Source organism: Lynx canadensis, chromosome B4 (assembly GCF_007474595.2).
Source record: "Lynx canadensis isolate LIC74 chromosome B4, mLynCan4.pri.v2, whole genome shotgun sequence".
In the NCBI taxonomy this organism is placed as follows: domain Eukaryota; kingdom Metazoa; phylum Chordata; class Mammalia; order Carnivora; family Felidae; genus Lynx; species Lynx canadensis.
The window spans coordinates 97,657,386-97,682,487 of record NC_044309.1 but is presented as its reverse complement, the minus strand read 5'-3'; the positions used below and the strand labels follow the sequence as shown (position 1 = coordinate 97,682,487).

The window sequence follows — 25,102 nt, the reverse complement described above, 5'->3', positions numbered from 1 at the left end:
CCTTTCTGGGAGCAAGATGCACGTGCAGTTTTAAATAAAGTTTGTTTCGATCTGAGCCGCAGGCGCGCGAGCCCTCAGTACTCAGTGATTTACCAGGAGCCCTCGGTAAGTGCTAGAACCAGGAACTCAAAAGGGTTCAGCTGCGGGTGTTTCTCCTGTAAGCTCCTCCCCCAGTTGGCAGGAAGCCTTGGATCCCACTCCTCGTGGTCAAAAACTTAAAAAAAAAAAAAAAGAAAAAAAAAAGAAAGAAAGGAAGGAAGGAAGATTAAAGAAGACAATTTCGGCGATAAAAGCCAAACAAATCTTATCTAACACTTCACTAAGCAGATAGTCTTCTTTCAGAGACCCTCAATATGAGGCGGAAGGCAAGAAGCTTTTCTGTCACAAAGAATAAGGAACAAGGAAGAAAAAAAAATACCTGAGGGATTGGGGCTCCACCGTCTCTTGTTTGGGGTGAGAGGGACCGGAGTTGGCTTGGCGTGGGGCGTCTGCGGATTGGCTGACTGGATATCCTTCCTTTGGGGTCAAGTGGGTGCATTTGCATCACTGAGTTCCGGTTTGTTGAGGTCGAACGCGGGACAAGAATGGCTCTACCTTGGGCGAAGAAATTTATTTCAGTATGTCCGAGGATAAGGTGTGCCTGCAGCCCTGGAGGTGAGAAAGAAATCTGCTGGCTTTCCTGGACCACAGGTGCTGCCGCATCACCAGGTAAGGAGAAAGCAAGGGCGCGATGCAGGGGCAGGAGTGTGGGTGTGCTGAGAAAGGGGGGCACCTGTGCGGAGGTCTAGGTCAGGTGACAACACAGTGTCTACGGGGCCTGACACTCCAAAATTAGCTGCCAAATGAATAATTTGTAATGATAAATGTACAGTACTTGATTTATTCCATAAATGTTTATGGAGAGTATATTTTCCCCTCTGTCTAGACACTAGAATGCGATCTGGGAAAATACCAGCTTTCTATCGAGTTTAGATTCTTGTAAGGAAACAGGCCAAAGCCACATAAATTTTAATTAAAATAAGCACATTAGATGTTGGTAATGCTAGGAGAGAAAGAGGGTCAAGAGAAGTGGCGTTGCTGTTTCAAATAGGTTGATTTAGGAGGCATAACTAAAAAGTAGACATTTTAATAAAAATCTGAGCCTGAGTGGCTCAGTCCCTTAAGCATCAGACCGTTGATTTCAGCCTAGGTCTGGATCTCACCTCAGGTCTCGATCTCAGTTTGTGGGATCCAGTCCAGAGCGGGTCTCTGAGCTGACAGTGCTGAGCCTGCTTGGGGTTCTTTCCCTCTCTCCGCTTATCTCTTTGCCCCTCCCCCACTTGTGCTCTATGTCTCAAAAGAAATAAATAAACTTAAAAATATGTATTAAAAAGCCCCCGAAAACAGGGAGAATGCAAAGCCATTCATGTGTCTGAGGAAAGATATCTCCAGGCTGAATAAACTTTTGTTCATATTTGGACGTCTAGCCAAGCGTGTTCAAGTATTGGGAGTGACGCTAGTGTTTCTAGAGCAGTCAGAAAGGTGGTGAATGTTCAAGTATTAGGAGTGACGCTAGTGTTTCTAGAGCAGTCAGAAAGGTGGTGAATGAGATGGTCAGAGACGTTGGGAAGAGGGCTGTATATAGCATTATGGACCATATGTAAATAATTTGGACTTTACTCTGAATGGAGTAGAAAGCCACTGGAAAGTTTTAGGCAGATAAGTGACAATATGTGATTTTTGTTCTAGGGTAGCTCTAGCTGCTATGTTAGCATTGGACCTATGTGGTATGGAAGTAAGAACAAGGTCAGGGAATCAAAGGATGGCTTGATAGATGCAATGAACACAAATGAAAACAGTTGTTGGGACAAAGGAGGCTAACAACAGAAATGGTGAAACATGGCCAGATTCTGGGTACATTTTTAATGTCAAAACAATTAGGCTTACTATTATATTGGATGTGGGGCATGAGGAATTAAAAATAACTTCAAAGTTTTTGGTCTGAGCAACCAAAGACTTTTGGTCTGAGCAACCAAAGAATGATGATGTAATTTACTGAGATTGAAAAGATTAGGTGAGGCAGATTAAGGTAGAAAGGATGCATGTGTTTTATTTTTCTCCTCAAGTACAGTTTAATAATTCGTAGATAATTATATAGTGTTCAAAGACATCTTTTAATTTTTAATATATTCTTAAAATTAATATGCCATCACACTTGAAGTAGAATTTTTATCTCTGAATCTTCCCCTTTATATGTTTGATGTTTTAGAGTTCATATATTGATACATTCTATATTGTCACTCCTATGCCATGTTTTGTGTGCAAGTTTGCACTTTTGTACCTTGGTTATGCTGTCAGCTAAGATTTCCACTGCCGCAGTGTCATCATTTTTCTCTATATAACAGTGTTTGTGATTTGTGCAATTAGCTGGATATTTTATTGAATTTTCCCTTATTTTATATAAATTACTGGAAAATGGAAAAATAAAAGTGCTGATACTAGACATAAAAAAAGATGTGTCATAAAAATAATGCAATTGTGACAAAGATGGAATTCATTAAGGATGCTGAATGAAGCAACTCTAGTTTCAGTTCTATGATCCTTAGACTTAATCTGATTTTTTTTCGTGTGAACCGTGAAGGGGAAAAGAACAAAATTAAAGAACATGTGTGAGGTGGCTAGAAAATGTTGTGGTACTTAAGACCTCCATAACAGAACACATGTGATGCAATGACAGTCTGTTGTTCAAGTTTAAAAAGTAATATTTAGCTTTCATAGCTGTTTTTTATAAGCATTTGTTATATATAAGAGGAAACTATTTGTAATGATGTCCAATCCATATGTTACGTGTTATGTATCACATTCTGTAGAATTTTGTTAATAACTGAACTGTGATTTTTATAATAAACAAACAGATCTCATGTGCTTGTTACCAGCATAGTCATAGATTTGTCTGTACCAAAAAAAAAAAAAAAAAAAAAAAAGTTATATCAGTTTAACCAGCTAGTCAAATAATAATCAATGGAAAATTTATTAGCCAGGTTATTGGGAGAATTGATAGAATTAATATGGTCAAGTTGTTTATACACATATTAAGGACATACTTGCAAAATTACAAAATTGTTCTATAATTAATGGAAAGGAAGTTACTCATATTACCATACCATCAATGAATTGACAGGAGACTAAGTTATTATTGTCATAGTGTAAAAACTGTATGTCCTCAAAAATTTCTTTGCTGAAATCTTGACTTACCAACAATTAGTATGTTTCTACCTATCATTTACTTCACTGTTAATGTCTAAATATTCCTATATCTACTCCAAGTTTATTTTGTAAATGATGTAAAATTTGGAAGAATTTTATTTTCACTTGGATGATTTTTTCTCATCTCACACCATACATAAAAATAAATTCACAAAGGCTTTAATCTTTGGATACAAAAATTAAAAAAACATAATTTAATTCCCAGTAGTAAACATACGAGAAAACCAGAATAATACAACAGCCTAAGACTGGTTACATAGACATGGATCCTGAAATTATGGGGAAATTTTTTTTTAAGTTATAGGCCAATAATTTGGAAGTTCTACAAAGCAGTTAAAGGATACTAAATGTATAAGGGATTCTTGAAATCAATAAGATAAAGATGACATGCTTGTTGTGAAAATGGGCAAAATTTAAAAAACAAATTTAACAAAATAGAATATAGAAATCAGCCTTTAATGTGGACACAATCTCCACGACCACTGTCAGATAGAATAGATAAAGAACATATAGTATATACATACAATGGAAATATATTGGGTCTTCAAAAGGATGGAAATTCTGCACTATATGACACATAGATGAACCTTGAAGCCATTGTGCTTAGTCAAATAAGCCAGTCACAGAAAGACAAATATTGCATGGTTCCACTTATATGAAGTATCTAAATTAGTCAAATTTATAGAATCCAGGAGTGGAATAGTGTTTGCCAGTGGCTGGGGAAACAGGAAGTGGGGTTACTAATCAACCAGCATAGTGCTTCAGTCAAGCAAGGTGATTAAGCTTTAGGAAACTGTTTATTAACTGGTACCTATAGTCAACAGTAGTATTAGGTACCCTTAAAATTTTGTTAAGAAGATAGATCTCATGTTAAGTGTTCCTTCCACAATAAAATTTTTTAAAAAATCAAGTTTTACCCTAATAATCAAATAACAGGAACATTTCGTTTAGAACATCAGATAACCGTAGATTGACATGAGTCATAATGTTCTGTGATGATGATAAGGGTTCAGAGAAGTGTCTCAGTAACCCATCCCAAATATCTGGTTTTAAAATTTAATTGAAAAATTTCCTTTGTTTTCAATTTTTTAACAATGAGGCTATATTAAACGTGTAAACAGGAAGAGAATTATGAAATTTTTTTAAATTATGAAAAATTTAAACTTTTTAAGCAATTGGCAAATTGGAGAAAATAGGAGAGAACATAAAGTATAAATTAGCAAATTTCTGGAGGAACAATGTATTAATACATACCAAGTCCTTTTTTCCCCACATCATTTAGCCCAAAAATCATAAAGAGAGAAAGAAAGAGAAAAGAAAAGAAAGAAAAGAAGAAAGAAAAGCAAATAGAAATTTTTTAGCTGTGGTCATTATAGCATAGTTTATAATATTTAAAAATAAATACTCTGTCTAAAAATAAATTTAATTACAGTAAAATAATTGTGTTATAACCATTTAATTTGTTGCTACATAACATTTAAAAATACCTTTTAGATACATATTTATTGATGTAAAAATCATTTGTTATAATGCATAAAATCATGGGACACAACTAAATATAAAAGGCCATTTTGTTTTACAAAATTATAGATATACAGATATTTTATATATACTACATATACTGTATGTTTTATAAATTATAGATATTCTGTAGATTGAAAGCCCTTCCCATGTGCCAGATCTCAAACACAATCCTCAAAGAACAAACACAATCCTTCCTTTTTAGGATTATTTTTTCATTATCAAATTATGCATCTCTAGACAACATGGTTTAATACTACCCTATTTTCTAAAAATTTGGTGTGTCTCTTAAGCCTTTTAATTTACAGGTGCAAACTCTGTCTTCTTGTCCTTGCAACATATCAAGTTGAAAAACATAAGCCATTTAAATAGCAAATTTCCCATGTTTAGATTTGCTGATTATATGCTCATTTTGCAAGTCATACATCCCACTGCTCTCTGTATTTTTTGCGACTTGGAAGAAAGTAGAGTTAGGTTAGATTTTTTTGGCAAGATCACACATGATTTTGGTTATTTCTAATTTGTCTCTCTTTTTATGCTTAATGCCTACATCCATTAATTCATTGATAACTGAATCTTAACATTTCTTTTTTAGTTATTGCCAGGGGTACTTATATAAAATTTTATTTTTCCTCATCTGTTAAGAATTAATAGTGTTTTTATTTGTTGTATTAATAAAATATTAATATTCTCATTTTACTTATCAGTTAATAATAAAGTATTAATGAAATTAGCACTTTATGTGGAAAAAAACAAGACAAATGCTCAGTTTTTTATATTATATATTTTCAGATATTTAATTTGTTCTTCCTCATCCCCTGAAAGTAAGTTATTATTAGATTGTTGTCAAAGTATCATTAGAAACTCATGTATAAGCTCATTTGATGGGTTTCAGTCTTTTAGTATAAATTCAATCCATTTGAAACTCAAATTGTCCTTTCTAGTTATAGCCGTCTTCACATTGAATCGTATCTCATTCTAGTGTGATCTTAGTGGTCTTTGCAGTGACAAGTTATTCCAGGTTCATTTTGTGCATTTCCAGCCTCAGACCTGGAATCAGTCATTTCTCCAAGAAGCTCTCATTGTCTTTAGTGGGAAAATATCTTTTCAGTTTACAATCTGAATTCTGGCAGTGTTCTTTTTACCTGATTTTTTTAATATAATTTTGTGGCTGCAACTTAGAAGAAAGCAAACACTGATAGAACAACTAATTGATCAATAGATGGATCAAATGCCTAATGAGTTCATTCTGATTTCCAGTTCAGCTTTAGGCCTGCAGGACTATTTAACCTCTTTTACTTTATGTGTATACTTCTTTTCTTTCACCTTCAGAATTCTGTATTCAGTTAGAAAGGCGGGTGATAAAATTACCTAGTCATTTGACTTATCCCATGTCACACCCAGGTTAGTTTCCTTGTAACAATGCAAATACTCCCAAAATTGAAAGATTTGCAAGCACATTTTTATTTGTCCTCAGTTCTAACTTTACTATATCTACTTTGTCCAAGCATATAGCAAATGCATTCTTTTCAAATTTTTAATTTAAATTTTAGCTAGTTAACATATAATGCAATATTAGTTTCAGAAATGGAATTCAGTGATTCATCCTTTACATATAACACCCAGTACTCATCACAATTAGTGGCCTCTTTAATATCCATCACCCATCTAACCCATTTCCCACCTTCCTCCTTCCATAAACCCTCAATTTGTTCTCTATGGTCAAGAGTCTCTTGTTGTTTGTTTCCCTCTCTCCTCTTCTCTCTGCCTGATATATTCATCTGTTTTGCTTCTTGAATTCCACATCCGAGTGAAATCATTTGGTGTTTGTATTTCTCTGATTGACTTATCTTGCTTAGTATAATACATTCTGGTTCTATCCACAACACTGCAAATGGCAAGATTTCATTCCTTTTGATGGCTGAGTAATATTCTATTGTGTTTATGTACACACACACACACATACACACATCTTCTTTATCCATTCATCAGTCGATGAACATTTGGGCTCTCTCCATAGTTTGTCTATTGTTGATAATGCTGCTATAAATATTGTGGTGCCTCTACCCCTTCAAATCTGTGTTTTTGTCTCTTTTGTGTAAATACCTAATAATGCAATTGCTGGATTGTAGGGTAGTTTCAGTTTTCATTTTTTGAGGAACCTCCATACTGTTCTCCAGAGTGGCTGCACCAGTTTGCATTCCCATCAGTAGTGTAAGAGGTTTCCCCTTTTTCCACATCCTCACCAACATCTTCTGTTGTTTCTTATGTTGTTGATTTTAGCCATTCTGACAGGTGTGAGGTGGTATCTCATCATAGTTTTGATTTGTATTCCCCTGATGATGAGTGATGTAGAGCATCTTTACATGTGTCTGTTAGCTATCTGGACATCTTCTTTGGAAAAAAATCTATTCATGTATTCTGCCCACTTCTTCACTGGGTTATTTGTTTTTGTTTTTGTTTTTGTTTTTGAATATTGAGTTTGATAAGTTCTTTAAATTTTGGACATATCCTTTATCAGATATTTCATGTGCAAATATCTTCTCCCATTCTATAGGTTGTCTTTCAGTTTTGTTGATTGTTTCCTTTGCTTTGCAGAAGCTTTTTATTTTGATGAAGTCCCAACAGTCCATTTTTGCTTTTGTTTCCCTTGTCTTTGATGAGGTGTCTAGTAAGAAGTTGCCACAGACAGGTCAAAGAGGCTGCTACATGTGTTCTCCTTTAGGATTTTGATGGTTTCCTGTCTCGCATTTAGGTCTTCCATCCATTGTGAATTTATTTGTGTGTATGGTGTAAGAAAGTGGTCCAGTTTCATTCTTCTGCAGGTTGCCATACAGTTTTCCCACCACCATTTATTGAAGAGACTATCTTTTTTCCATTGGATATTCTTTTCTGCTTCGTGAAAGATTAGTTGACCTTATAGTGGTGGGTTCATTTCTGGGTTCTCTGTTCTGTTCCATTGATCTATGTGTCTGCTCTTGGGCCAGTACCATATGTTTTGATGACTGCAGCTTTATAATATAGCTTGAAGTCTGGAATCGTAATGCCTCCAGTTTTGTTTTTCTTTTTCAGAATTGCTTTGGCTATTCTGGGTCTTTTGTAGTTCCATACATATTTTTAGTATTGTTTATTCTAGTTCTGTGAAAAATGTTGGTGGTATTTTGATAGGGATTGCATTAAATGTGTAGATTGCTTTGGTAGTATAGACATTCTAACAATGTTTCTTCTTCCAATCCATGGACATGGAATGCTTTTCCATTTCTTTGCGTCCTTTTAAATTCCTTTCATAAGTGTCCTATGATTTTCAGAGTACAGATCTTTTACCTCTGTAGTTACATTTATTCTTAGGTATCTTATTGTTTTTGGTGCAATTGCAAATGGGATCGATTCCTTGATTTCTTTTTCTTGTTCTTCATTATTGGTGTATAGAAATGCAACAGATACCTGCACATTATATCCTGCCACTTTGCTGAATTCATGTATTAGTTCTAGTTATGTTTCGGTGGAGTCTTTTGGGATTTCTACATAGAGTATGATGTCGTCTGTAAATAATGGAGGTTTGACTTCTTCCTTGCCTATTTGGATGCCTTTTATTTCTCTTTGTTGTCTGATTAACAATCATATTCTATATTCTCTCTTCATTTAATCCTAGTTCTATATAGATAGTTACACATCCAAGGCTGATTTTCATATGAAAATCTGAATTTTTACAAGTTTTCTGAATTTTTGGAAGTAAGCTTGTTTCAGAATAGGTTTTCTAACTTCACAGAGCTCTCACATCTGTGTTTTTTTCAATTAATATTTAAAACTATGAGATTCTTCTGATTCAGTTCCCCTCTCCCTCTTTTATCTAGACTTTTTCTTTTTTCATATATATTCCCATTGTCCTGATAAGTTTTAATTCAGTAATTCAAATCTTAGTAAGTTTTGTTTTGTTTTGTTTTTTTCCTCTCTTAGTGTGGAACTGTAAGAGACAAATTCCAAGGAAGGGAACCATGGTTATTCAGTTTCAAGAATTAAGAGGGGCTGTACTCTATCCGCTTCAGACCTTCCTACAGACTTTTGCATGGACTACTTGTGGATTAGGCAAAACACCTCCTAGTTTTAGCTGTTTTCAAATTGGCCCCTGGTGAATAGCCTGTCCTCAAATCTTAAGACATCTGATTTGTCCTATGCTCCACTGGTACAAAGACAACATGGGGCTTATAGCTATCATGTTTTCTCCCCTCTCATTGTATTTTGGGTTTGCAGAAATATCTTGTAACATAATTTTGTCGTAAATGCAGTCCATCCATTTTGCTTTACTATTTAATTGTTCCATCTGCTTTTATAAGGATGTTCGAAAAGATTAAATATGATGCTACTGTCTCTTTTTCCCAGAATCCCCTGTTCTTATATTGAAACCAATTTTGCATGATGGAGTAATATGTCCTTATATAAAAAATAACTTCCCTCTCCTTTCAATGTTCATATTAACTGCATTTTGTGTATAAAATAGAACAATTTTTGGCAGCACCTATGCCAACCAATTAAATTAAAGTAAATGCATAAACCAGAACTCAGTACACCAGAAATTGTGTTAACATCAGGCAAGTATCTTTGGGCTCTTTCTACAAAAATGTGCACTGTAGACAAATTGCAATAAACGGGACTGACAGTTATTCAGTATTGGTCTGTTTAACTTCATTTGAAGGGCCAAACCCTGTGATTTCTCTTGAGCAACAAAATTAGTTAAAATAGTCAAATCCTTTTTTGTTTAATGCAGTTTTGTATTAATTATCTTTTTAAAATTACTCAATGTTAGTTGAGAAATCAGTCTGCAATTATCCCTGCCATCCATCCCCTTTGGCTTCACTATTTCTATCAGAGAGCTTTGCCTTTGGCGATATAAACATATGGTGTATTTTGCAAAAATTTATTCCAGTGCTTATAAAGTCATAGTGTATTAGACTATGGTTACATTTATTTAGCACTGGAGTTATTGCATAAGAAGACCAAGCCATACATAACTTTGTATATGCTACAATTTTATGACAACAATTATTTGGGGGCAAATATGCTAGGAAAAGTCAGCTCATTTGTAAAATGGTGGGGAAAAGTGTTGTAATGCTCTACTTTGAAATTTTCAACTGTTAAGCAGTTTAAAATTTTTCAGGAGTACAAAACTATTTCTGTGTGCATTTGATAAGCTTTCTAGGAAATCCTGATTAGAATAGCAAAGAGTTTCTTCAGTTTTTACACACGCCTAAAAATGCATCATTGTCTTTTAGATTTGAGTATTTGAATACAATGCAGTTAAAGAGAATATACTGCTCAGATTAACACCTGGGTTTAGAGGGCCACAGACCTAAGTCCTTAGGCCGCTTTGCTATATGCTGGATGCATGACTTTGAAGAATTACTTCTCTGTACCCTAGCTTCTTCCTCTAAAAATCGAGAACAATAATAATTCTAAATTTATGGGATTGTTATGAAAATTAAATGATATAATAAATACAAACCAACTTTTACTCCGGTATATAGTCATAAAAACTTCGAATATAAAAAGCATCACAAATTTTACATGTCCAAATCAGAACACTTTTTTCCCCCATCCAATAATCCTCCCACAATTTTTGACATGACTCACTCCCTTTCTTCCTTCAGTTCTTTGTTCAAAGATTATAATGAATAGTATATGGTAAGGATGTAGTTCATTTACTAATGGTGCCATGGCAGAATAAACTCATTCTTCAGTACTCTGTAGAAGTTTTAAACAACTTTATGTCTGCAAAGGTGGATACTAATTATTAAATCTGATTTTTTTTTTAAAGATTAGCAGTCTTAAAAACAAGTATCTTTGATTTTAGATTAGGGCCTTATTTTATTTTATTTTATTTTATTTTATTTTCTTATTTTTTAATGTTTACTTATCTTGGAGAGAGAGAGCATACGTGTGCATGTGCACAAGTGAGGGAGGGGCAGAGAGTGAGGGAGACCAAATCTGAAGCAGTCTCCAGGCTCTGAGCTGTTAGCGCAGAGTCAGATGGGGGCTCAAACTCAGGAACTGTGAGACATTGACCTGAGCCGAATTTCTAGGCTTAACTACGTGAGCCACCCAGGCACCCCAGTTTATTTTATTTTTTTAAAATTTATTTATTTTGAGAGAGAGAAAGAACATGTGTGCAAGTGGGGGAGGGGCAGAGAGAGAGGGAGAGAGAGAATCCCAAGCAGGCTCATTGTTGTCAGCATGGACAGGGCTGATCCCAGGAACTGAAATTGTAATGCCCCCGATTTCGAATCCGAGAGACCACCAAGGAGCTGATACCAATGCAAACACACGAGGGTTTATTTGCAAGCTCGAGCTTGGGCCCAAGTATACCCGACACAGCGGAGCAGGGACTTGGACCCCTAGGTTAAAAGGCGTAGCAGTTTTATAGGGGCCAGTGGCCAATGAGATTGTAACACACACAGAAAGTTGCATAGTCATGCCAGTCCACATGCAGGTGGCCAATTGAATTACAATTTACCCTATAGTAACTGTTTGAACTAGCCTATCATTCTGGTCAGAATTGGTGTGCAAGTTTGGGGGGCAAAAGGCAGGGCTTACATTCTTTGGCGGTTCGGGCTTCTGCATTCCTATTTGAGCTGGTTTCCAGTAAGGGTGTGCTCAGCGGCTTGACTAGGGTGGGGGAGTGTCTTAAGCAATAAGCAGGTCATGTGGGGGTTATACATGAGATGGTGGGTGTAGCACAAAATGGAGTTAGTCTTGCTCTGCTTGTCCAGGGGTAGGGGATTTTTGTTAAATTCCTTGGGTCCCACAAAATCATGACCTGAGTCAAAATCCAGAGTCTGATGCTTAACCAAGAGTCACCTGCGTGCCCCGTAGGGTCTCAATTTATAATAACAACTGTATTATTTTCTAAATGTTCTCTTTTTTTTAATGTAAGCATGCACAAATATATAGATTAAAGTATTTAATCAACATTTGAAAATACCTCTTTTACAACATTTCCTATTTCTACTTATTCAGGTTTTCTAATGAATAAAGTGTGAATTTAGGGAACGATTTCTTTGTATTTGATGCATTTCCTATATTTAATAAAAATAATTGTGGAGTACTTTATGCTTAAGTTAGTGGAATGAATCCAATTATTTACTTTAATAAGGTTTGTCATTTATACATTTTTGAATATAAACTGGAAAACACTGGCTTTTGCTAAGATCACTTTCATTCATGGTGACAGATAAAAGAGCTTTAGTCCTATTTGTATTAAACACTTTGGTGTACTTTAAGAAATAAAAGAAGGTCAATGTGCTTGAAGCATAGAAAGTAAGAGGAGAATAATAGGTAATGAAAAGATGTTAGTACTCCATGAAAGATTTCATATACTACTTATATAAATATTTTTGAATATGTTAAAGTTTGTATGTGTGTATAAGTTTTAATGGCTATAATATAACAAGAAAGGATTAGGATTACTTTTAATATTAGCATTGCCCCACTTTTGCAATTTCCAAAAAAGATGTTTAGGCTTGTGATCTCCTTAGTTACACTTTTTTTTGTTCAAAGTTTCAATATTTAAATTTTAGGGCCTAAAGCAAACTATGCCTTCACCACATCTCTCCTCCTAGCATTTGCTTTACAAAGGCCTGAGCATACTGAGAGAAGAGGAAAAAAGAGTGCTTTTAGTGGTGGTGTTAATAGTCACATTTATTTCCATTTTATTTTTATAAATAATGGGATATTTCTTAAACATTAAGGTAGTACAGTAATATTCATACCTTAAGGTAACTTAAAACAGGACTTTAAAATACAATGAAAAGCTATTAAGAGTTTTATGCAGGTACGTTACATCACCTAAAGCTGTTTCTAAAAGACTCTTCAAGAACATTTTAAATCTTTATAGGAAAAGAATTAAAGAGGCTGGTTAAAAGATTATTGCAGTAAAAACAACAAAGGATAAATGTATATATTTGTTATATTTAAAATATATTTTTGAACTACGATAGAGGAGAGGAATGTCCAAACTGGCTTCCATGTTTATATCTTAGAGAGACTGTGTGGAGATGGTGCCACTACCCAGGACAGGAAGGTCATGAAAGAGTAGTGTTGGTGAAACTTCTTGTGACAGGTATTACACGGAAAGCTGTTAAATGGGCATTTGGACATATAAGTGAAGAGCTCAGAAATATATCCTAGATGGGAAATAATCATGCCATTCATCAATGGAATCATCATGTTTAAAAGTTGACTGTACAAAATAAAAGACACAGTTGCTGTATTGGTCACTATTTAGGATACAAGGATTAATTATGAATTTTCACTAAAATATGTTAAGAGATAGATATCATTAGCTTTTCTATGGTTCTCCTTTCATACGTGATGTCAACAAAAAGGATATTCTAGATATTCAAGGACTTTGAAAAAAATCACCTCCATGACCCTTCACTGAAAATTTAATCAAGATGTAATTTAAGTGACCAGGAGATGGGTTGAAATAAATCCTGATTTGGAAACCATGGTGTAATGGAACGGACAGTGAAAAATGACACCAGTAAAACATGAAGTTAAGAGCAGCAAAGGCATGCACATAAATAACTAAAATAAAATGTAGAAAGTAGTATGTCCCCTGAGAGATGATGTACAATTAAAGTTCAATTTGGTGTAGGAAATTGGAAAATTTTTTGAGAGCAAAATATCAGGGATATCTGAAGCAGGAGATGACTGTAGAATTGGGCCTTTCCGGTAATGAAGATTTGAACAAGGAGGCATAGGAGAGAAATGATTAAGTGCTTCAAAAACCAGCAAGAGCTGGTTACATATGTAAACTCCTCCCTATGACACCTAAGCTCCTCCCTGTGAGAGGAGCAGGTGTCCCAAGTGGAGCACTGGGTGACTCAGCAGGACAGCTAGTTTAGACCAAACTGAGTGAGGCTTTCAGTTTATGTATCATTTAACTATCTTCCATCAAATGGACAATCATTACTTCTAGGTGCAACCCAATAATTTTAAATTATCCTAGTAGAAATAAATGAAATCTTGCTTTAAATTTTATCTTTAAGAATTCAGTTGTAACTGTCTGACATTCAAAATAAATTATTCATTTTTTTTTTTAATTTTTTTTCAACATTTATTTATTTTTGGGACAGAGAGAGACAGAGCATGAACGGGGGAGGGGCAGAGAGAGAGGGAGACACAGAATCGGAAACAGGCTCCAGGCTCTGAGCCATCAGCCCAGAGCCCGACGCGGGGCTCGAACTCACGGACCACGAGATCGTGACCTGGCTGAAGTCAGACGCTTAACCGACTGCGCCACCCAGGCGCCCCTAAATTATTCATTTTAAAGTAGGATTTCTTAAGTATTAGATCTGATGTTTATGCAATATCCTGTAAGGAAAAATACAGACACATAGGAAAATTAACAAAATAAGAAGGAAACAAATATTTCCAATTTAATTTTCTCAATATAAAGAGAATGGTCATTTAAAAACATGATTATAAGGCATGAGTGGCAAGTCACTGCTAATTAACAATAAAGGAACTGTATAATTAAAGAGAATTCTTAAAATGCTCACGTACTTAGAAGATGTAAAAATTTACCAAAGGAGCTTCAGTTTGGTCAACAGAGTGTAGTTTTAACAAATAGATTAGCTTTAAAATGTATTATTCTTCAAAATAAAATTTGATGAGTATGGGGTGCCTGGGTGGCTCAGTTGGTTAGGCTACCGACTTCGGCTCAGGTCATGATGTCACAGTTTGTGAGTTCAAGCCCGGCATCGGGCTCTGTGCTGACAGCTTGGAGCCTGGAGCCTGCTTTCGATTTTGTGTCTCCCCCACTCTCTGCCCCCTCCCCTGCTCACACTCTGTGTCTCTCTGTCTCTCAAAAATAAATAAACATTAAAAAAATTTGATATGTAAATTCCTAGACACAAAGTTGTTCTACATATTTGCAGTATGATATATGCTGCATGTGAATGTGAAACTCCAGGACATATACTTTTATAGATCTTTTACTTATTTCAGGGTCATAGTTGTACCAGTGTTAATATTAAATTTTTAAAATATTAAATACACAAAACAAGTAATTTAATAAATATTTGACATAGGAGAGTTAAAATTTTCTGTTTTTAATCCATCATAATTTTTTAAATAGCCTTATTTTTAGCTTATTTTCCATGAGACTTCTATTTCTCAGTATAATCAAATACTTCCTGACCTTTTTTCCCCCTTTTTTTACACTCTTCGTAGCACAGGCTGTGTAAGTTTTTGTAAGCACAGAGTCAGAAATCTATAGGAAATTTAAACAGAACTAAAGAAAATTGGGCAAAACAAAAAAATAAAGATTGCAGCAAAAATTATGCCTATAAAAAACTTTTTATTATTCTTTTCTGTCTCATCACTATCTATACTTGGCATATTCAACCACTTTTGTTCTTTAAAACTGAACTCAAATAAAACCCCAAAAAACTGCACTCAGATGGCATTTTCTCAGTAGTTTCTCTTTTCTGTTCTCCCAGAATATGAGATAAGAGTCAGGTTATATATTTGAAATCTGTCATAACATAAACCTCATTTGTGTCTAACCCTTTCACTCCTTACTTTGCAAATTTTAAGTTACTGTTTTGTCCTAAGTGGAGAGAGATAAGTGTCCCTGTCTCAGGAATTTCTATGAGGACTTAGCGAACTTGTATATGTAAAGAGCTTAGAATTATTGCATGTTCTACAATATTTCCATGTTGTAGTATTAATACTTCTGTTCTCTGATCCTTATTCTCTGATTTTTCCTTAAACCCACTCCAATGAGATTATTCTGTATCCAGAGCACTGAAAATCACCTTGTCAATACCCCCATGGCACTAAACCCAATGTTATTCCTCAATTCTCATCAAATTGCAATACTTTTGGACTGAATCGATTGGTAAGTCCCTCACCAGGAGGTTTCCAGGCCACTCTCCACCATTGTTTTTTTTTCCTCTTCAATCACTGGCCACTTCTTCTCAGTCCCCTTTGCTGATCCCTCATATCCTCTGTCTCTTAAAGGTGGAGAGACCCAAGGCCCATTGGTCTTTATGCTCTATACTAACTCCCATGATAATCTTATGCAGCCTATGTGCTCAAGGCTTTTATATTTGCATCTACCGTGAATGCAGTATTTGTCTACCCAATGGTCTATTTAAAATATCCATTTAGACATCTAAGAAACATCTTAAGCTTGGTCTCCTTTGACACCAGTTACCCCATCCCAACCTTCTCTGGTCTCAGTCTTCCACACACTGCAAGGCAGCTCTATCCTATTTGCATAAGTGTTCCACACAATGCAAGGCAGCTCTATCCTATTTGCATAGGCCAAAAACCCAGCTGTCTTCTTTGTCTTCTCTCTTTTTCTCACACACCTCATCAAATCCATTCATTTGGATTAACTACATTAACTTTAAAATATATAGCATATAGAATTAGACATTTTTTTACCCTTCCAGTATTGTCTTTTTGTTCCAAGTCTGGATTATAACAAAAGAGCTCCCTGATTCCATTATATGCTCCTCTAGTGCATGTTTTTAATATAGAAGCCTGCATGATGTTTCATAAAACATACTTAGATCACATCCCTTCTCTTCTCAAAAATTTACAATGCCCCCCACTCTATGTCATTTAGCACAAAAAAGTGTATTTAGAATATCCTGGAAATTTCTACCTCTTTTCTTTACTTCTTTGATGTCCACCAAAGAAAGCCCCAGTGGCTTCCTTCTGAATGTTGAGCTTGCCAATTAGGCTTTTACCACAGGGCCTTTGCACTTGCTCTTGTCTCTGCCCATGATGTTCCTCTGTCACATATCCACAGGCTAGCTCCCTCATCAACTTTAATCCTTTATTCAAATAGAACTTTCCAAATAAAGAGGTCCCTCATGGTTGCCTTATGTTAACTTGCAACACTCCTTCTCTTCCTTGCTTTCATTTTCCCAATACATTAAATCACCATATATTTTTTTCATAAATACTTACAGCAACAAACCTTGTCTAGGAAAATTGTTTTCAAACTCTTTTGACTTGACAAGTAACTTTGGTCTATTTATTGCTTTTCAAGAGTAACATTTAATTTAAACAATTTATTCTACAATAGTGACAAATCTAAGATTTTCTGTTAGGAAATCACATCCCATTCCCCTCCTGTAGTTTAGCTCAATGAACTCTAAAAATAAAATTTCAAGTAATAGTAGATATACATTGAGTTACTCCTAAATAATACTTCAGAACACAACAGGCCTTATAGTAAATCTGAATGTAGGAATGATTCCCTACAGATGCTAGAGACCAACCACAGTCATTGTATTATTAGTTACACCAGGAAGCCTTGTCACAGTGCATGACTGCTGAACCTGGAAATATTCTGAAATGTCACAGACCAAATCTCCATTGCTTTATAGATACTACAGAGACCTGTAAAGCTATTTTAAGTTGGATTGACATTTCTGCTTCCTGAAAACTTCAGCTATCGATAAACTAATGTTCTCTGGGTCTGTTGTTGCTTCTTCTTATATGTATATTGTCTCTTGCTAATACTCTTTAAATAGCTGTAAATTGTGTTTAATTCAGGGAGTTTATGTATTACATATAAACACCAGACAATAAACTATGTAAGTATTGAGTAACTTAGAAAAAACCCCACGGTTTTCACATTTTTCAAGATGTTTAAAACATGCACGGTTCCTAAACACTAAGAACAACAAAAATTAAATTATTTATTTTATAAAATAGGTGTTTAATTTGATGATGAAAATTTAACTAAAGATAAACACTACAGAAATAGCACTATAAATGTTAAAGAACTTTAAACTTACACATTATCAGAATTGCTAATCGAGAAAAAATATAACATTTAATTAAAAAGAAAACTGGGAGTATGCTTTAAACATTAAAGTGTGAATTGGACAATATAGTCAATAATCTAGATAACTGAATTTAAACCAAAGAACTTCCATGCTTATTTCCAAAATTTTAAGCATTTTGAATGACAATCCCTTTTTGCCTGCTTATTGGGATAATTTTTGTATTCTTATTATGTGTATGCACAGCCTTAAAATCAGTGAGAAAATGGGGGGAAAAAGCTGGTTGTATATTCAGGAAATAGTCCTTAAAGTCACTGATTTAATGCTTACGTTTATAATCATGATGTTTTGTTATTTTAATATGAAACGAATTTTTATTTGAAAAAATTGTTCAAGCTCTTCTATATCAAATAATCTAGAAAAACATTTCCTAAGTTAGATTTCCTAAAGTGTGTGGAATGTGGTAGATTCTTGCTGTTTTGTTGTGTCTTAGAATTTACACTGTATTGTAAAATGATTTCATGGGAGGCCTCACCAGTCTGAGGAGATCCTTTTGTGTAGGCAAAGGATGAATGCTAATACTTGTCCATCAGCATTCTGTTTCAACTGGCATCATTTTTCGAAGCACTACCCTCCTTAAGGTATACATACTCCACCAAACATATCCCAGCTTGACAGTGCCACTAGGTTAAGTCCTAGAAACTTGTACACCTGGGCCTACTTCGTTCTCCTCTCTCCTCACCATACTGGTTGAGCTTCATTCAGTAAACCACCGGCCTTCAAAATTCCTCAGAAAGGAAGCAGGCACGAAGCTCTGAGTGGATGTATATTACCAAACTACTGAGGGCAAATGTCAATTTCTCAAGCATATTCTCCTACCAGTGCATTTCTGGGGTGGGCCTAAGAGTTTCTGCAGCTTTTGAGACATCTAACCAGAAATGATCAATGACAGCTCTCTCTTTGGTAAAAATCCCATCTCTCTGAAAATGAGCTCCATTCAGTTATTTTGGTGAGCCACACCTCAGCACCTAACAGATTCATTTTCTCCCTCCAAAGTTCTCCGTTCTGCCTATATGGCTGAATTGGTGGGAAGTAAAGTTGAAACGCTACTTTGGCTACCCTCTGAACAAGTAGGTGGAGTCCACAACAGGTTTGGGGTGGAACTCTGGCAGCTTCATCATTGTTTTAGAATGTGAATAGACTTGTTGTCTATTGTCGTCAAAATTAAAAAGAAAAAGAAAAAGATTGATTTAACATATTGTATGTAATATAGCTCAGTTAACCCATTGATGTACTAGGACTTTCCTGTAATACATGAGTGAAAGGGGGTGAGAGTTATGAAGAACAAACACTACAAAAATTACAGAGGAAAAAAAATTCCTTTAATGTATGTAGAAGGTTATATTCTGAGAACACAGAACCACAAATGGGTGTGCTAATGTAAATATAAAATTGAGGACCTATTTTGTGCGACTATGGATAATATATTAGCTCTGAGTAAAATCTCACTGCTTATAATCTTTTATGAATGCCTCATTTAATTTATTCATTCCCTGCGCAGGGGGATGTCTGTTAATATGTATTTCATTGAACAAGACTCACTTTGCCTTCCATTTTTCCTGCCGTCTACTAAGCACACACCTGATATGCATGCAATGGAGGGTTAACACAAAAATTACTATATAACCTGGCAGAGTGATTTATTAAGAATTTCAAGTGGCAGAATAATCTACTGAGAAATTAACTGTCTACTCTTATTTTTTTTTCTCCCATAGCACAACAAAATGTATAAAATGTTACTCTGTTCCACCTTCCATTTGTAGGAGGGAGCTCTATTTCTGTATTCTTGAATTCTGGGTTTCTTTGTTTCCTGGGACAGAGGGCAGAGAAGGTTCCTTTGCATGTTAGTGGCCAATGGAGAAAGTTGTCAGGCAGAATATAAAACCAATATGTATTAAAAAATAAATTCCCCGGAGCACCTGTGTGGTTCAGTTGGTTAAGTGTCAGACTCTTGGTTTCCTCAGGTCATGATCTCGCAATTTGTGGGTTCGATCTCCGCATTGGGCTCTGTGCTGACAGTAGGGAGCCTGCTTGGGATTCTCTCTCTTCCTCTCTCTCTCTGCCCCTTCCCTGCTCATTCTCTCTCTTTCTCTCTCTCTCTCTCTCTCTGTCTCTCTCTCAAAATAAATAAACTTAAAAAAAAAGAAATTGTTTTAAAAAATTCCCCTTTATTTCCCTATGCCATTCAAATCTTTTGAATATGCTTAATTCACTTGAATGACAGGGACTGAAGCATCTTGATACTTAGGCACTTAAAGGTCTGTGGTCCTTCAAGGACTCTTGTTTCTCTAATCTCCCTATGGGTGCCTTTGGTTAATTATGACAATTCCAACCTTTCTAGACATTGACATTACTTTACTCCTGCTGGCATAGTCTCAAAATTTCAAGAGATACACAGAATCCTAATTCCCTCAGAAGAATCCAAAAGAAACACACACACACACACACGCACACGCACATGCTCACACACATACATATATATATATATACATATATATATGTATATATATATGTGTATATATATATATATATATATATATATATACATTTATTAGCATCTTTCCCTGTTTTTGTTGTTTTAACATACCTGTGAAATGTTTCTGTTCTTTCCAATATGGTAGCCACAAGTTGTGTGTTCTTTTTGAGCACTTAAAATGTGCCTAGTGCACTGAAGAAAATTTTAACTTCCATTTAATTTTAATTAACTTAAAATTAAATTTAGATAGTAAATATAGCTTGTGGATACCACCCAACAGTGAGATTCTATGGGAAAAGTCGGTTTTACTTAATGAAGTGTAAAAAGAAGTGTAAAATGAAGATAAAAAAAATCTTAGAGAAAAAAAAGTACGCACATTTTCATTGCAATTACAGACATGTGTAAACCTCTGTTTTATAAGTTTGAAAGAGCAAACTGAAAATGGGAAAATGGCAGTTAAAGCTAAATACATATATTGATTACATAGAAATTTAGAAATTATGGGCCACAAAATTTCCTGATACAAAGAGGATAAAAGAAAGTAAAAGATTTCATTACATGCAGATGATTAATGATTTTATAACATAAGTATTTTTAGAGATATTATCAAACATTATGAAGGAGCTTCTATCTCAGAATCTGAAAATTCTCAAGATGCAAGTACATGAAACGTGAAATTTTCAATCACTGACTAAATGTTCTCTGAGTTGTCTGTGAAAACCCTGCCTGTGACACACGTCAGTAGAAAGTGCAAACCATGGAAAGGGGGATTCTGTTTTTCAATTAGCACATAAATCTAAAGCTGATATTCAGAGTTCAGTACTTTTATTGAGATTACAATTTTGCTTTCCTTCAGCATCATAAATGTAGCAAGGAATTAATGGTAATAAACATAAAATCACAATATACTGTTAAATTATTCTGTTTTCTTGAAGACCTTCTGAAAATTTATTTTAATATGAATACATGTCGCATTTCATAATTATGCTAAGATGTGCATAGAAAATAACTTGTAAAGTTCTTATTTATCTAGTAGGGAATTTCAACTTCTTTAGTAAAGTTATATTTATAAATTGTTTGCTTCACTTCACATTTAACTAATTACCAATGAGTTTAATTTAGGATCTCTAAAAAAATCAGTGTGCTTTATGTTTAAAATTACAGACATAAATATCTGAGATGAATCTAGCTAATGTAAGGACTTTTTTGTTTTCTAGAAATTATCCTCTAATGTACATTTATATTTAATATAATAAAATTTATAGTCATGAGCTTTGAAAGGTCACTAAAAGATATTGAAGATAAAGAGCTAAATATTTTATCATACTTGAATGTTTATGTGAGTATTTCATTTAGAAAAGGGTTTTCCTATAAGACCAATGTTGTATATTTCACTACATACTATATTTGTCTCCAGAACTAGTTAGCAAAAGTTATGGAGTAAGTCCACTATGATGTAATATATCAATTACATTTCCCTTCTACACCAGTATCTCCTTTTGTCCTTTGTTTAGACAGTGCTGTCATTTATGAGTGTGTGTGTGCATGTGTGTGTCTGTGTGCTTGCATGACAAAATAATCCATTTGAAAGCTAGTGAAGGGAACATTAGTTGTGTTTTCTGTCAATTCAATAAATATTTTAAAACTAAATTCTCATAGAGAAAGTAAGATGTTATAGGCAAAGCATTTTTTGCATTGTGTAAAGTAAGAATAAAAACTGTTATGTGTTAAATCATACACTTTCTATGGGGTTTGTTCATCATGACATGATATATTCCAATAAGGTCATGAATAATCCTGACTAAGCCAGCTTTCTGAAAAGAATATTATTTATCTCATTTGCTCTCTCTCTATATAGAATTTTGAACACAAAGTTCTAGGTGGGCCCAGTTGGCCCAATATAAAGATAATATACTTTATATTATCTAAATGGATTTTTATTTTTATTTATTTACTTTTTAATGTTTATTTTATTTTGAGAGAGACAGACAGAGTGCAAGAGGAGGAGGGGCAGAGAGAGAGGGAGACACAGAATCCGAAACAGGCTCCAGGCTCCCAGCTGTCAGCACAGTGCCCGACGCGGAGCTTGAACTCATGAACTGTGAGATCATGACCTGAGGCGAAGTCGAACACTTTTAACCAACTGAGCCACCCGGGCACCCCAAATGGCTTTTTAAATTAAGAAAATTTTGTAGCTACTTTGGAAATGGTTTTATTATATATATATATATATATATATATATATATATATATATATATATGTGTGTGTGTGTGTGTGTGTGTGTGTGTGTGTATGTAAATAATAAATGTGTGTGTGTGTGTACATATATATATGTAAATAATAATTGTCACATTTTGGCAGTAAGTATAGAACAAACACCCATGAAACTACCATCAAACTTAAGAAGAAGACTGCAGATAATATTAACTCTCTGTGTCTCCCTGTACCCCATTCTTGCCTCCTCCCTCACACAGGTACTACTCTCCTTAATTATGTGATTATTTTGTTACTTTTTAAAAATATAACTTACCATTTGTGTGAAAAAGAAACTTAAAATATTTTTAGAAGTGATATATACCTGTACATGATAGTAAAGCCAGACAGAATTAGATCCATACACTGATTTTCCCATATTATTATATCTGTCTATTTAACATTTTTTATTCCAAACAACAAAAAAATCTAAATAAAAAGGTATGGGAGGTATTGTTGGTAGTTTCTTTATAGTTTTTTTTTTGTGGAGATTAAGTGACATAAGTGTATCTCAAATTCTCAGTGCAGTGCTTGCTGCATGCTGGATATTTTTATCATTATCATCATTATTTTATGTTGTAGTATATTTAGAATTCTTATTGATGATTTAATAACTATTTAGTCAGTCAGCATGGTTCAATCCAAAGCCTTGATTTAGTTCTCAAATAATATTTTTGCTGTCACACATGTTACTCTTTTAATTAAAGTGTTTCTTCCACAATTATTAAGAAGAGAATCATGTAAGAACGCCAAGAACAGTTACATCGGAACAGCTCTGTTCTTGTCCAAACATACCACATCCTACTCCAGTATCTGTATGAAGTGAAACATGCTTGTGCTGACCCTTTCGTGACTTTTAAAACATTTCAGTATTTTACCATCTATTCCAAACCCCTCGTAACCACTTTCCTTTTACGAGGCCCTGCCAACATGGCTGCGTTTGCTCTAAAACTGCGAAGAAGGTGGCCCGGTCATCACTGAGAGAGAGGTACTGCACACTCCCGGGCAGTAACTGCCGCGCCAACCAGCACACGTGTGAGGAGATCGCCATTATTTCCACCCGGCGAGAAGCTTCTCAGCAAGGGCGCAGGCTGTGTCACACACCTGATGAGGCCGTTGCAGAGAGGCCCCGTGAGAGGTATCTCAGTCAAGCTGCAGGAGGAGGAGCGGGAAAGGAGAGATAATTATGGTCCTGAGGTCTCGGCCCTGGATCAGGAGATCACTGAAGTAGATCCTGACACTAAGGAAATGTTGAAACCCTCGGGCTTTGCCATTCTGTCCAAACTGCAGGTCACTCAGCCTCCAGTTGGGATGAATTTCAAAACCCTCCATGGAGTCGTTTGAATCTTTCAGCTGTGCGGTAATATCTTCAGTAAACCTTGGACAATAACAACAATAACGAGAAATTGGAATAGAGTCCCCTATTATTCTAAAATAATTTCCACCTATAATATTTACATATTATACATTATAGCTATTTTAGGGGATTTCGCTGTACACATTTCATGTATATGTTATATAGAAAAAAATATAATTTTGACAATTTCCTATTCTTAGGCTGTTGCTTAGCAGTGAAGATGCCATGTTTCTTTCTGTTATTTTTGTTACATGCATAATTTTAAAAGATGCAGTGCTTTATAATGGCTTTGAAGAAATTATTGCCCTCAAGAATTCTACTATATTATTAATATGTTACTCGATAGGTACTTTTTGAACATTCTTACTAAAATGGGCAATATTGTTTCCTGTATCATTTTCCTCTATCTCTTTGCACTTGTTTCATAAGAAAATCTGAGGATGTGAATAAACTGTCTTAAAAATAAAATCTATTTTCAAAGTAAGACAGAAATAAACATAAACAAATTTAAGATGATTTTCTAATTATATCATAATAAGGTTCTAACTCTACTAGTCCAGCTGTTAGAAAGATACATATTTATCTGATGTGTTTATAATATATGTAATATATGTTTATATTATGAAGATAGTATAAAATATTCAGGGCAGGGGAATTTTCTGAGTTTTTCTGAGTTTAAAAGTAATGTAAGAACTCCCAAAGAAGAGTGTCAGTAGATTTTCATCATAAAATACCACAACTTCTCAGTATAAGAAAACCACAAATAAAATAAATAGCTATGGATCAAAATATTAAAATAAATTAAACTATGTTTAATTTAAATGTGTTTAGTTAAATGCCTCAGATGAATAGATAAGAAAATAGTAATGTGATAATAGATAAGTAAGCACACTTTGAACTGACAATTCAGAAAAGAAAAATAATGATATTAGCCACAAATACTCAAAACCCATTGAACAGGAAGCAGCTGATAAAATTACGTTTTAACAGAAAGTTTTCATTTCTAATTCTCTAATACAATCCTATAGAGAAGCTGTGAACCCTGGGGTTCAAGATATATTTGTACATTTTCATGGTCACATCTTAGGAGCTCTTTAAAAATTTAGACTGTGCGACGTAACAAAACCTAACTTTTTCTCCTCTATGTGTGCCCGTTGCCCTTTATGATCCTTTCATGCTCTGCTTTTCAGTGGTGTCCTTAAGAAGGTCTTATTCTTGGATTTCAGTGTAACCTTACCATCTCTGCTATTAATTAACCTTTCTTCCTCTGAACTGGTTACACATTCAGTGTGCATGTTTGTCTTTCTTTGTTCTATTGAGCTGTCTGTGAAATGCAGCAGAGGAACCAAGGTTCTCTCAGCAAAAGGGCACCAATTCTTTTT

The 25,102-nt window shown here is 34.7% G+C and overlaps 1 protein-coding gene across 1 annotated transcript; it reads left to right on the top strand.

Moving 5' to 3' along the window:
• The first annotated feature begins 584 nt into the window (after nt 1-584).
• On the top strand, nt 585-23,707 carry LOC115518762 (40S ribosomal protein S17-like). Its single transcript, XM_030322295.1, is given in 3 exon segments — nt 585-708; nt 23,234-23,421; nt 23,423-23,707. Coding segments are annotated over 3 exon segments (597 nt in total).
• The last annotated feature ends 1,395 nt before the right edge of the window (nt 23,708-25,102 follow it).